This window comes from Aythya ferina (genome assembly GCF_964211825.1).
Source record: "Aythya ferina genome assembly, chromosome: 10".
NCBI lineage: Eukaryota > Metazoa > Chordata > Aves > Anseriformes > Anatidae > Aythya > Aythya ferina.
The window spans coordinates 14,342,362-14,355,988 of record NC_140306.1 but is presented as its reverse complement, the minus strand read 5'-3'; the positions used below and the strand labels follow the sequence as shown (position 1 = coordinate 14,355,988).

Here is a 13,627-nt window from a genome sequence, read left to right as displayed (position 1 = left end):
AGGTCAGCAGACTGCAGTGGCTAACAGAAAACAAAACCCACAACTTCACATGAAACTAATTTCACTTCTGTATTTCTTAGCCTGTAAGAAAGACTTGTGCATTTTTCATCAGATACAAGCCCCATGTGCAGGAGTTCAAGTGATCCCTACTTGAGGACAAGCACATTCTCTTCGCAAAGATATGTGCTTGTTTACTTTAAAGAGGGCTGGCAGAATGCTCAACCCGTATCTTCAGACAACGGCATGCGGTGCAGTGAAAGCTTTAATAGGAAATGATGTTCCAGCTATCATTATTTAAAGTGTTTCAGAGTACATTTATCCTGTTGTTTTTTAACCTGAGATTAGCCAGTACCATAATTTGTTCAATCACTCCTAACAACAACAAAACCAAGCAGTTGTTCCAAGCCTCACTAAATGCTTAAAGACTTGTTAAACTTTGCAACACAGAGTTTGCATGCCAAGATACAGGGTGCTACTGACGAGTGGAATTCTACAGTAGCCATTATAACAACTGTGTAATGACTTAAAGGTCAGTGAACTGTTAGCTGAAATACGCCAGAATTCTGTCTTGGAAAGTATTTTAGTGCAACAATAGAAATATTTACCATATTCACCAAAGCGAAGGGACTCCCACTGCTGCCATTCCACAATGCTGCTGACTGCACGTATACCAGCGTAGATTAACAGCATCCCTAATGTGGCATCTAACAAGAAGTTGATAAGGTACCTAAAAGGAAAAATGTAAAGAAAACAAGGAGCAAGGGTCCAATTTCCTTAAGTTCCATGTAATTTTACACAATTGATAGGTATTCATTTATGTTGAAAAGCCACATCACTGAGATTAATCATTTACCCACTTCTGTACGTACATAGTGTAAAATTTAGATAGTTTTATGGGAGTCTTAACATTCTGTTTCTGACCTTAAACTTAAGCTTCAACTTGTATTTCCATGAACTGTGTGTGTGCATCCTCTGTATAAATTCCAATATTCATTTTATGTCTTTAAATTAAAAACAGATTTCCTTCAGTTCATTCTGCATAGAAACACTGTATTTGAATAAAACCAGGGGAATAAAAGGAATAAGCTAATTTACTTTTTTTTATTCTTAACACCTCACAGAATTTGAAGGAAAAACAAAACAAAACAAAACACAACAACAACCCCAAACACTTTCATTCTTATGGGGGAGGCCCCACAAGGAGTTCTCTCTTGCTTGAAGGAGCACTCTACTAGAGCTGACAAGGAACAACGGTCACTATCAAAGCCACTATCAAAACCACATTTCAAATTACTTCAGAGTTTAGCAGAAAGTGATTTGCTTTAGGACTTCAAATTGTATCTAATAAATATCTGAAATCGAATCTAGAACTAGCCTTCCAAGGAAAAAAATAAAGTGTAAAGGACACACAACGGCTGCACTATTAATTGTTTCAGAAGGAACTCCTGGGATCTCGCCTATGCCTCAAGAAACCAGAGATCACCATGGGTTTCAAATTAATTCTTAGGTCCATTAAATGGTGCAGCTAAACTTCAAAGCATCTTGCAAGTCAGTTTGGTTTGTTTACTACTGCTCTGTTTTGGCTGAACAAAACAGCAGCTGAGAAAGAGCCAGCGAAGGTTATCCCAGCTGCACGTCACACTGGAAATCCCTGTGACTGAGTCTTGTTCGGCAATTCCAAATACTTACAGTAAATTAGAGAGTCCATAGGATCTAGAATCCTATTTTCAGAATCCGTTGAAATAACAAATCAGAGAGCTAGGGGCTCCTGCTGGCCGCAGAGGCAAGTCCACGTGGACAAAATAACATCAGAAAGTGGAAAGCAGATACACAGTATGTGCAATCAGAGCAGTAAAGGAGGAGCTGCTTTGATCCTCAAAATCTCGTTCAAGCAGCAGCTCAAGAATAAAACTGAATTGAACGTGCCTTGCTTCAGCAAAGATGTAGCCACAAGCTGTCTAAAAACAGCTATTTTCTAACCGCTGTGTCAGATCATAGTTTTAATGAACTTTCTCTTTGAGGAACGCAGAGATCAAGGTTTAGTGCTTGACAGAGGAAGCCCAGCACTTACAGGAGCCGCTTGAGGCCACCAGGGGCTGCTCTAAGCCCGCGGCAGGAGGGCTTCCAGCCGGCCAGCCACAGCCGGCACCCGGGGCAGCGCTGCCGGCAGCAGGAGGGCTCCAAGCAGCAGCGGTGGCTGCGAGCTGGCCTGAGCCAACACTGCCGCTCACAGCCAGCGGGCAGCCTGCACCACCAAACCCCGCCGGCTGCTTTGGCTATTCCAAAGTCCTCACACAGCAGCCCTGTCCGAGGTGTTTGAACAGAGGGTTTATCAGCTTTCGGCTTATCCTGTACCTGCCTGACACAGAGCGTTGCGTTTCCAAAGTAACAAATGGCAGCTTCCAGTCGTGGTCCTTTCCAACCACAATGTTCTCTAAAACTACCTTTTCTGGCTTTGTTTTGAAAAAAAAAAAAAAAAACCTGCACTACAAAGCAGGAAAGCACAGAAAGCTACCCGTGTTTGGGTTTGCTGACTCATATTACTATTATTTGAAGTCACGTACAGAAACACTGCTTTTACTCAGGAATTTTGACCCACTTGTAACCTTTAAGATATATTTTTCCCCAACAAAGGACAAGTGGCTTTGGTTGATAGAGCATGCTATTTTTTCTGCCAACAAGGAGGACCTGCACCCTTATCTGAGAAACTGCCCAACTCCACAGTTATCCTAAGAACGGCAAATGACAGCCGTGCCTTTGTTATGTGTCACGCTACATCTATGTTAAAAGGGGCATTTGAAAATAAAGTTATGTAGACGATACAGAAACATGTAGAATAGAACACATGTTAGCAAACCTTCTATTTTAAAAACTCAGACAATACAAAAAGTTATTTTTGAAATGTTTTAATGAAGTATTAAGCTTTGACTTTGAATGCTAATGATTCTAAACATGCTTTGGTTAGCTTGTTTAAATATATACATGAAAATGAAATAAAAGCAATTTACACCTGTCAGCTTTTGTAAATTATCAGGAAAATCTTAAAACAGTAACCAAAAAGATCTTACAATAATACCTGGTATTACTGAAACTCTCATATTTATGTCTTCTGCAGCCAGTGTGTTAAAGTAAATGCATTTTCCCTACCAAAATGCTTTGTGTTGGGAGGAGAAAAGCAGCGTTCTACTGGCACATTTATAGCATGTGGAAACAGAGGAAACTAAGGAGAAATAAGGCAAATAAAACATTTAGTCTTACGAAGCAACAAACATATTCCTTGAGCTATTTAACTCCTTTGTTTACCAAAGGACATCTGTGAGCAGCTGCCAAGGAAGGAATGGCATTTGGTTTTCAGGGGCAAATTACTAGACTTTTAGAAGTAATTTTACAGTTTCTATTATGAGAAATGCGTAGGCTTCTTTGAGCATGAGCCCCATCAATAAGAAACCCAAACAATTGTCATTTGCTTCAGCAGCTCCTCTAAAAAGCCTGACAGGGTCTTAGTCATAGATTCTTCAGGTTTAATACACTATAGTGAAATGCTTACCTACTTAGTCACACTGCTCCAAGTGTGAGATCACAAAATTAATTTTTGCACTAACTGCCTCGGTACCAGGCAAGATTTCCTGCTTTTAACAAAGTGAAAATGATACTGCAGTAGCTGATGCAGTTTTCTGAAGAAAATATAAGCAGGGGCAATCTTTGCTCAATATCCCTGAAAGCAACCTGACTTTATATTAAAGCCTTGTTGCAGTGAATGATGAAGCTGGAGGCCAGTGTACACAACTTTACATTCACTTCCACTGGTTCCTGGTATCTCTTACCTCCTTCAGTAAACAGCCTTATATTACAATGAGCATCCTAAGTCCTCATTCAGTAATTAGAAGGGAAGAAGCAAGTTTACTCTCGGTCTAAAACACCCATACACAGACCAGAAAACAAAACAAAACAAAACACAACAGCTTTCTGAGGTCCTGCCAGACATAACCTAAAAGAGCAGATTTCTGATCCTTGATTAACTAAGCTTAAAACATGGTATTTTGAAAGTGACTGACTTTTTGCATGCAAATTTGTTTCTCTGATATATCTTGCATTACTGTCCAAGTACAGCAAACTCAACAGTAAACCTCCATAAAGACCAACTATTCAATAATTAAACACTCACAGTGAACAAGGGTCTTCTTCTGTAAGGTCTGATAAATAGACGTTTGCAAAGTGGATGAACAACATCCCTATGGCTTGCTTGGAAGTATCTAAAAACCTGTAGAGAGTAAAAAACAGCTTTTAGGACACTCAAAACTGTTTACAACGCAGTAGGAACACTGCAAATTTATATTAATATTCCATCCCAATTACTCATTTTTCTTCAAATCAGAACACCAGAAGGATAACATGCCATAGTATTTAACTTACTTAACCATGTTCCACTTTAAATTCAACCCTTTGCTATTTTTTTCTGGAAAAATGTTGCTAACAATAAATCAAATCATACCAACTCGAGGCCTTGGCACTGAAAATTTAAAGACAAGAGAGATCCTCCTGGTATCATATGCATTATCCATGAGCTAATCTTCACTAAACCTATTTAAGTCTTTAATAACCTCCTGTAAACAATGAGTACCTCAGGTTCGCAAGATATTTCAGTCCTTTTATGTTTATGTATTTTTAGTAAGTTTATGGCAGGGATGGAGGTAAAATTGTCATCACTTACTTGTTGATGAACAATCTAATAGCTGGCTAATGTTTCCTTTATCTATAGCATTTTGCTAAAACTCCATCATTGGTATTTTTCACCTAAAAGCATGAAGTAGCCTCCCTGAATTTTAGCTAAAGCACAACAGCTTCAAGACCTCACTGCAAAGGAGTTATCACCCTGAAACTACCATCTCCAAAGCAAAAGACAGACAGGAAGAAAATAGTTTCCTACTTACTGTGAACATATTTAAAAACAACACCACTCAGGTACAGATTCAACATTGATCCCAGCCCTTTCCAACTCTTTTATTATCATATACTAATTAACTTTCCACGATGATTTATTAAATATGTTAAATATAGGAATTGTGTCAGAAGTATTACGTAGGCAAGAGTGTGTCATTTATACAGACCAGCACTCATTTTGCCTGTTGCTTCCACGTCTAAAAAAAGCCCCCAAATAGATCCAAACAATATTATATGCACAAATTCATCTGCCCTCCCTGACAATTTGGTATTAAACTTTATTCTCTCTCATTCATTGCCCAACACTGAGAGCACAAAGTTGGAGATGAGGCAGGAAGCCAGAATGTTACTTATCTAATCACTACAACGTACTATAAATAACAATACTCAATCTCAGAACTAGATTCTTGGCTTAAAAATTAAAAGCTACCGCAGCGCTAGCCAGAATTTCAGGCTGAGGTAGACCATAGTACACAAACATTTTGTATTTATTTTTTCCAATAAAATAAAGGTCAAGATTAATTATGAAAAGCAGCACTGTATGATGAATTTAATCATCATGAATCAAAGATGAATATCAGCCACTGAAGAAAAAACAAAGCACTACAGTCTACAACAGCTGAAACAATCAACAGCTTAAATTTTACACCAGTCTCTACTTAAACCTAAGACAGGTTATGTTGGCATCACAATACAAAAACATTTAAAAAGTCATAAAAACAAATATACTTTTTATACCACATATTCTTTAACAGCTTATGAAATTAGATCTTTTACCGTACCATTTTCTCTATTACAAAAACTAGGACAGCTACAGAACAAGAACATCTGTTTAAGCTTAGCATCTTGGGGCAGTTTTACTTTCCATCCTCAGGAGGAAATGCAACTTTAAGCTTTACGTCTAAATGTGCATCTTCATGAAGGTTCCTGGCAATGTCTCGTGGGAATGAACTAGCGGGGAAATATTCTTAAGAACACAACATTTCGTTAAATCCTGTATTTTTGTAACTGTTTTGTTCATCATTTATTCATCACTTTCTTGTCATCATTTTTTTTTTAATCATCATCACCACATGCAGACAATCATTCTATAAATTTCTAAAACATGCAAGAAGCTAAAATGAAGGAGTGAGCCATGCAGGAACATACCATATTCTCCAAGGACGTCTTTCATGCTTTGGTTCTCTGAAGCGCTTTACTACAAAAGAAAGGAACAATTGGAGATAATCAGCAACTCGCAGAGCAACAGAAATATAGAGAAGTAAAAGCAAATCATCTTGCAGAAGCGTTACTCCTCAATAAATTAGGCCTTATACACCTGTATTTCACTTTATGAAGCTCTAAAGATAGATTTTAAAAGCAATTGTCTCCCTTCTATCACCTACAAATAATCTGTTACCTGACCACCATTTCCATGGCCTTAGCTTTTATGATCACCCAACCAGAAAATTTAACTTCCAATAGTAAGGCAGGTTCAGGATATTACAAGAAAAAGCAGTTTCTTTCACTCACTGGAGATCGACAGTCAAATAGGAAAGTATTACTTGAAGTGTAGGGGCAATCTATAATATCAGAAATAAATCAAAAGAATTAATAACAAGACAAACATTCCCTGACAAAGTGTATTTATTTTCTGGATGACAAATTGGACTTTTGTGTGCAAATTGAATTCCAGAAGGGAAATCGGACAGATTACTTAATCAGATACTCCCTTCACAGGAAGGCTGATAGTTGTTAGCCTACAAAAAAGACAAACTCAAGGAAAAAGCCGTATTAAAATAGAAGCCAACTACACACAAGGAAAACCCAACTCACACGGATATATTTGACCGTCTCCATCTTCTTACCACTGACAACATGAGCAGTTACGTGCCAAGAAGCTCTCCATGCCCCCACGAAGGAGCAGAAGTCCAGGGGGCTCAGAGGGACTGGGGGCATCACGGGACCCCTTTTGGGATGTGCGGAAGATCACTGGGGGATTTATGGGACTTATTAAGGGTTCTTTAGGGGGGGAGCCAAAGGTGGGGAAAAAGAGGGGTGAAGGTGATTTGTAGAGGAAAAATAGAGGGGTAAGGGATAAAAGCAACCAGCCATACATAAGGGTGGCTGGTCTGTAGCCTCGTACCACCTCATCTACACAGCTTGTGCCGTCTTCAGACACTGAAGGTCTTTTACTGCCCAGAGTCTTTCCATACCACCTCAAGTTCAGTGTCACCAATCAGTGCCTTTAACATCAATCTCGAACAATAACCATTTATGCTATTATTTCAGAGGCTGTCTCTTAAAAAAAAAAAAAAAAAAGTTTTAAGCCTTGGTTCCCCTCCTCCCCTTCAACTTGCAGAGATTCTGCCTTGAAGGCACGAACCACAGCAGGTCAGGCAAAATATCAGTAGGCTTTGTAACAGGTTTCTCCAGGTGTTAGAGATGCATAAAATGGGATGCATACAAATGGGATGCTGTATATATTCTAGTTTCTGCACTGTTACTGTCTCTGACAGCAGAGATAAATTGTGTTTTACCCCTATATAATACGTCCATTAGAAATTAAAAGTGACAAGAGGAAAAGACTGCACATTATCCCAACAATAAAGTTGTAACAGCAATGTTCACCAGCAGTTTTCCCTGTGAACAGCATGCCATAAATATAAAAGCTCTGTTAAGAAACAAGCACTGCTCAGCTGAGTTCACCAGCTTTCTGTTTATGACAAAACCACCTGGGCCACAACATGGATCATTTTAATCAGCGTCACTTTTGCAAGTGACAAAGAACCTTCAAAGCAAGTCAAAATAAATGGCAGAACTACCAGTTGCAACTTACTGCAGGTTTTGTGCAAAGCACTTTCCTGCAGACCCAGTAGGAATTAAGCTGATAAGATTTACAGACTTCGGGGGAAGAACTCCAAGGTCAGGTTTTTGTCTATTAGCACTATGAAGAAGTTGTATGAGCTCATGAATTCCTTTCTTTAGATACATACTCACAAGAAGAGATTACTTAAAAACAATTCCACCAACACCTTTTTCTCAGTACTGATAGAACACGGAATGTCTTTGGAACCTCTGGATTTCTCCGTCCAATTCTGAAAACATTTCATTGGAGTTAACACTGAAGAGGAGAGTTACCTCTGAAAGGCTCCACCGACAACTTCAGGGATGCTTTATACAGCCGACCATACCACAAACTTCCACCACACTCCGTTACAAAAATTAAACGACATTAATTCTTGTAGATGTAGCACTTAAATGTGTTTAAGTGCTCTACAAGCTGCTACCTGATGAACGTGGGCCTACAGATTTGCAAGCCCAGCCAACCTACACGAACCAGGCTGTGTTCTCAGCGGGGTTTCTCGTAGTTCCATGCAGACAAACATCAGGCACCTGGGACATACGAAGGCCCCGGAGGTATTTCTGCATGGCTGGGGTTTTGCTGCCACCCAGAGCACGCTATTGCTCTGGAGGGGCTCAAGGCTCAGGGTAAAGCAACTCGCCTTCCTTGCAGTGAGGGGCATGGCATATCTCCTGCAGCGAGCTGGGAAAGCAGCTCTTGCCCACCCCAAACCTGTGGCTGCGGCACGGGACATAGGCTTGTTTGCAGCGTGAGGCTCGTGCTACCAAGAATTCACTGTATTTAACATTAATTACCTAATAACATTCAGAATTCCATGCTGAATTATGAAGGAAGAGAGAAGTGGTGCTAACTTATACTTTCAATGCCATCATTTTTCAGGGAAGGCAACAAAAGCACTTCAGCCAACAAGCATGGGGGCAGCCAGGCAGGCAACCGACAAGGGAGGCACACAAGGCAGAGCATGAGCTGTGCGAAATTCAAGTTCAGTGAGTTGTCTTCATGTTTCATGAAGTATCTAGGGATAACGAAAGGGTTTCTAACAGTTACTTCAACACAGTATGTTTTACATTTAGTATTCCAGAGATCTGGAAACGCACAGGGAAGAATAAAGGCCATTTGTATGAACACAGACCAGAGGTGAAGTAAACCTCTGCGTGCTGTCCATAGGGAAAGCAACACTTGAGCCTGCACGAGGAAGTCAGCCTGCCCTTCTCTCCCTTCTTCACCCTAAGAAAGAAAATCCCCCAGGAAAGACATTCCTGATGCAAAACAACATCACTATAGAGGTAAGCACTCCAGGTTTCTGGACATTTTTTCTTGTACCAGCACCAAAAGTGACCTGATGAAGTGTTCAAAACGGGTCTGCTCACTGCGTTTTACTGAATTTCCTAGACACGCATTCTGGCAGCTCACAATAAGACTCTTTCTGATCCAAATGAAGATCTAAGAAGATTTCTGTAGTTCACCAATTTAAAATTCAAATGAATGAAAGCAAGCTGAAGAATATTCAATGTGTTTGACGTTCTCCGCAGCTGCACTGCAATAACCCTGCTCCTCCCACGACAGAGCTGGGAATTCCACCTGTATTCCAGCACCTCTCAAAACTTCTTCGAGACGAGGTCAAAACCAAAGCGTGTCACAAAACGTTTCATAAACCTCCTCCTCGTCACCACCACCAGACCTCAGCAAAGCAACAGCCGAGCCACCCAAAGGGAAGAAAATGGAAAGGGGGAAATTCAGCGAGGCTAAGATCACATTTGCACGTCACAGATGCAAATCTGCTAGTACGTGTGGGCAGCTACAGCACAGACAGAACCAGCTCTAATGAGAGAGGCAGTAGGACACCAACACGAGCTGTAACCAGGGAAATTCCAACATGACAGAAGTAGAAAATATCCAGTGAGAGCAGCTGAACTCTGCAACAAGGTGCCCAGAGGGGTGAAACCCAGGGGACCCTTCCAGCAGAAGTCAGCCTGGGGAGTCTAAAAATCACCGTCCTGTGATATGATGCTTAAGGGCTCCAGGATCTGAGCCACGTACTCAAGGACCAAAGTTCAGCAAGCTACAAGTCATACACACACGTTTACTGGAATGCACAGAATTTATGAATGAGGAGCCTGCTGCAGCTGGATCATGTAAGAAGTCAACCATGTATGCAGGCCAGATTTCAATGATTTCCAATTCTGTTTAGGAAGGCTGTCACAAACCCCGTTCCACTTGTTACCATCAGCACTATGCCAAAGCAGTGGGAACCACGTCTGTTACAAACAAGAAGATGCACACTAATAATTCCTGAAAATCCTGTACGGATAAATGATTTGCACCATCATGGAATGACATCACCTGTGCTCTTTATCATATGTTTGAATTTACCTCCCGTTCACACAGCTTTTAAGAGGCTTGTAGTTGGAGTTTCACTTGATCCCCTCATTATTTCTTTGGTAGCAGCAAAGAAGGAATAAGAAATTACAGATTTCTCTACACTAATTTTTTTAAACTAACCTTGCAAGAAACTACATGTCTAACAAGAACGAGCTAAGCATGCCTTACAAAAGGATAATGAGTCTGTAAGCCACAAACCAGCTTTTGCAACGCTTTTGAGCTCAGCATCTCCCTCCATTCAGTTTAGAAAAAGGAACATAGGTATTTACTTGTTTTAAACAGACGTAATAAATGTGTGACTTTGTTAACACAAAAGACTGAAAGAACAAGTGCTTTTGTCATGCTGCTGAACATTTTTCTGGACAAAAAAGAAACAGCTCCATGTGCTTGGTAATTCACTCTTTGCCCCACTGTAATTCTTCCTTTTCTCCCTGTGCCTCATCAACTACAAGTGTGGTGCTCAAGCACTGGCCACCCTGCAAGCCTGCTGCTCATGCTTTTGCTCTTTGCCTGGACCACTCACTCCTGGACACAGCAGCACCAGCTGCATCAACTGATTTGGAACCACATCCAGCACTACAGCTGCACGAGAGAAAGTTCAATTTAGCCCATATTAAGGGCTTACATACCACGAAATGCTTGAGCTCACCTGCAAGATGATGTCTGGAAGGTGTCTGGAAGGCAGAAAGCAGTGTTAGCCACGCCAGCACCCACACCCCTTTTCTGAATTGCACCGAGTCCTTGGCCTCAGTGGCTCTGTAGAGATCCGTGGGCAACTAACACCTGTCTGTTAAAGATGGTCACCCAGGGAAAAATGTTACAGAAACAGAGGCCACAGTAAATTTAGTGTCCCAGACAGTCACTGGGGGGCATCGGGGGACTAAAGACTCAGTGTCCAGGCAGGTGCCTGCACACCTTCTCCCAGGCAGCTGGTAGAGCAAGGTTGTGGCTACAGCTTTTAGGCAGCAAAGACTGCGCCCCGGATAAACGGGTCTGACTGTTAGAGCAGGGCGGAGTTACATGCACAAGAGCTGAGCATCAGCCAAGCCCAGCTATCTCATGACCAGGGCTCTTTGTCTTGTCATGGATGAAAGAAGAAGAAGGAAAATGATTTGTCAACACTGGACTTCACGTAACGTACCGAGCAGGCAGCAGTGCTTCCTGGACAAACACAGGAGAAACACAACTACTGTCTGTTACAGGTACGGTGCTGTCCTTTGAACCCTGCAAAAATGATGTTTACCTCCCACCTGCTTCCACACCCAGCGAGCAGCCTCTCTGTGAGTCTTGTCCCTGCATGGGCTTTGAGCCAGCACGACGTGAAGCTGCTCTGCACAGTGAGTGGAAAAGGAAAGGACAAACCGCTATCAGGAAAATAAATAGCACACAAATAAATAAGTGCCAACAGTGCAGCAACACTGAACGTTAAATCTCGCAAGCTTTAAGAACGCTGAGGTAAGCAGCACCGATGGCTTGGGCAATATTTACCCAAACGTTAAATTGTGAGCCAGCGTTTGGTCTTAGAAAATCGGCAGTCGTTATCTCTGTGTGTAACACACGACTTCAGTCCAGGTGTCCCCGTCTGAAAGGCTCCTGTAAATCAGCTCCCCAGCACTTCCAGACAGAGGCACGTGCTGTTCTGCTTCCTCAGCAGATAGGAGATAGCTGAAGGGAAGCTAATCTAAGCCTGTGGCACTGGGAGTGCCTGTAAGATTGCCTTCAGAAGTTTAATTTTCATACACAGCTCTCTTGAAAACACTTCTGGGCTCTGCACGAGGTGCTAGGAAAACACTACAAGGAGCAAGAGGTAGTGTGCTACAGAAAGCCCTGTCCCGCCGCGCGATACACACAGCTCTGGAGAACTGCAAAGTACAGTCTGCCACCACCAAGGGGGCTTTTTCCCCCATTAAAAAGAACCATTTGGGAAACATAAATTATTTAATGCCATACAAATAGAACCAATCCATATTAATGTGCACTAAGCAGCGATTTACGATTCACGGCACCATTTTCACCTACAACACTCACGGATCACTCAATAATAGATGAAGCTTTCCCGACATCATTCGTATGACAACAGATATCAATGAACTCTCAGTTATTCACAGCGCTTATTCTAAATCAGCTCCTGGGAACTGAGAGCCGCCAAAGCACAGCAAGAAACTCACCCCGTCATTCATTAAAGTATTAAACTATTACGCCGGCAGCTGGAACAGTCTTAAAAGCAGAAACCAAGCCCAAAACATAAATTCAGGCATTTCCAAAAAGCACGTAGAACGGTTTCTCTTTGTAGAATATGAAAAACACCACAAAAATACTTAATCGAGGAGGCCAAAGGTGGACTTATACTTTATATTTAAAGTCCATTTAAATTCTAAGTAGCTTTGCTAACCAGATTTATTCCACTAGACTGACAAAATAATAAAATAATCAAAATAATCCGAAAAGATACACAGCCCACTTTCACCTGTTCTTTTCACACAAACAAGTATCACAAAGGGAGTGTCAGAGGCCAATCGTGTAGACTTCTTTGACATAATGTATCTACCAATTAGGTATTTATTGAATCAAGATGAAAACATGCAATAGTTTCCACCTGCATGAGCATTATTCTTAATGACACAGCTTCATACCTCTTAACAGTTGTGAAAATTTAATACAAGCTTCACAGCACTAACAGCTAATGCCAGCACCATGAAACCTATTGCTATAAGAAAACTCAAGTTTTTAACATCAAATTGAGGTTTTGTTTGTTTTCTGATTTTAAGCCTCCCTAGACTATTTCATCTTCTAGCACTACAATCACTTTCCAAAGAGAGCACTGAAATTCCATGCACATAAACTAAAATATGCTGGTAGTCTCACCATCAGCCTCAAGATAAGAAACATTTCCTGAAATGATCATTTATGATAGTTGATAGCTGGTATTTTCCAGTAAGAAAAACTAAGGGTGATTAAAACAAATTAAAATTTCAGAGCATACCATCTTCAAAAATGATTAGAGACAGAAGACACGCATTGTAAGCTGTTAATAGTTGTTGTAATTTTAGACTCATTTTTGTTCCATGGAAAAATATGCATTTCTGACAAAGGGAGAAAGGGACTAGACCAGAACAACAAAAAGCAAGCAAAGGCTGTTTCTGCACATACGCAAGGTGAGTCGCTGGCTGTCTGCCTTGTGTTTGCCACAGGTTGATGGAATCAACCCTACAGAACAGCTTTTGGTCACATTTTGAGCATTCAAACCCAGGACAGCTGTTTCTTAAGTTTTACCAGAAACCAGAGGACAGTCGGTTCTACAGAACCCACTGCTACCTTTGAAACCCTTCACAACTCAGGAACTCCTCCTCGACGTTCACCTCTCTTTAGAGATCTGCTTAGCGCCACCCTCAACATTCATCACCTATGATAAAACAAGAACGGAAACACAAAGCACAAGGCTGAGTAATGTGTAACTCG

At 41.1% G+C, this 13,627-nt stretch overlaps 1 protein-coding gene across 2 annotated transcripts in view; it reads right to left on the bottom strand.

The window, feature by feature from the left end:
* The window catches only part of LOC311442037 (store-operated calcium entry regulator STIMATE-like), a 31,967-nt gene that overhangs the window by 11,905 nt on the left and 6,435 nt on the right, over positions 1-13,627 (bottom strand). For both annotated transcript variants that reach the window (XM_084530790.1, XM_084530789.1), the window contains exons 2-4: positions 6,091-6,139; positions 4,166-4,261; positions 606-727 (exon numbers count right to left, since the gene is read on the bottom strand). In XM_084530790.1, coding sequence (XP_084386916.1) covers positions 606-727; positions 4,166-4,261; positions 6,091-6,139 — 267 coding nt within the window. The remainder of the gene's footprint in view (positions 1-605; positions 728-4,165; positions 4,262-6,090; positions 6,140-13,627) is intronic.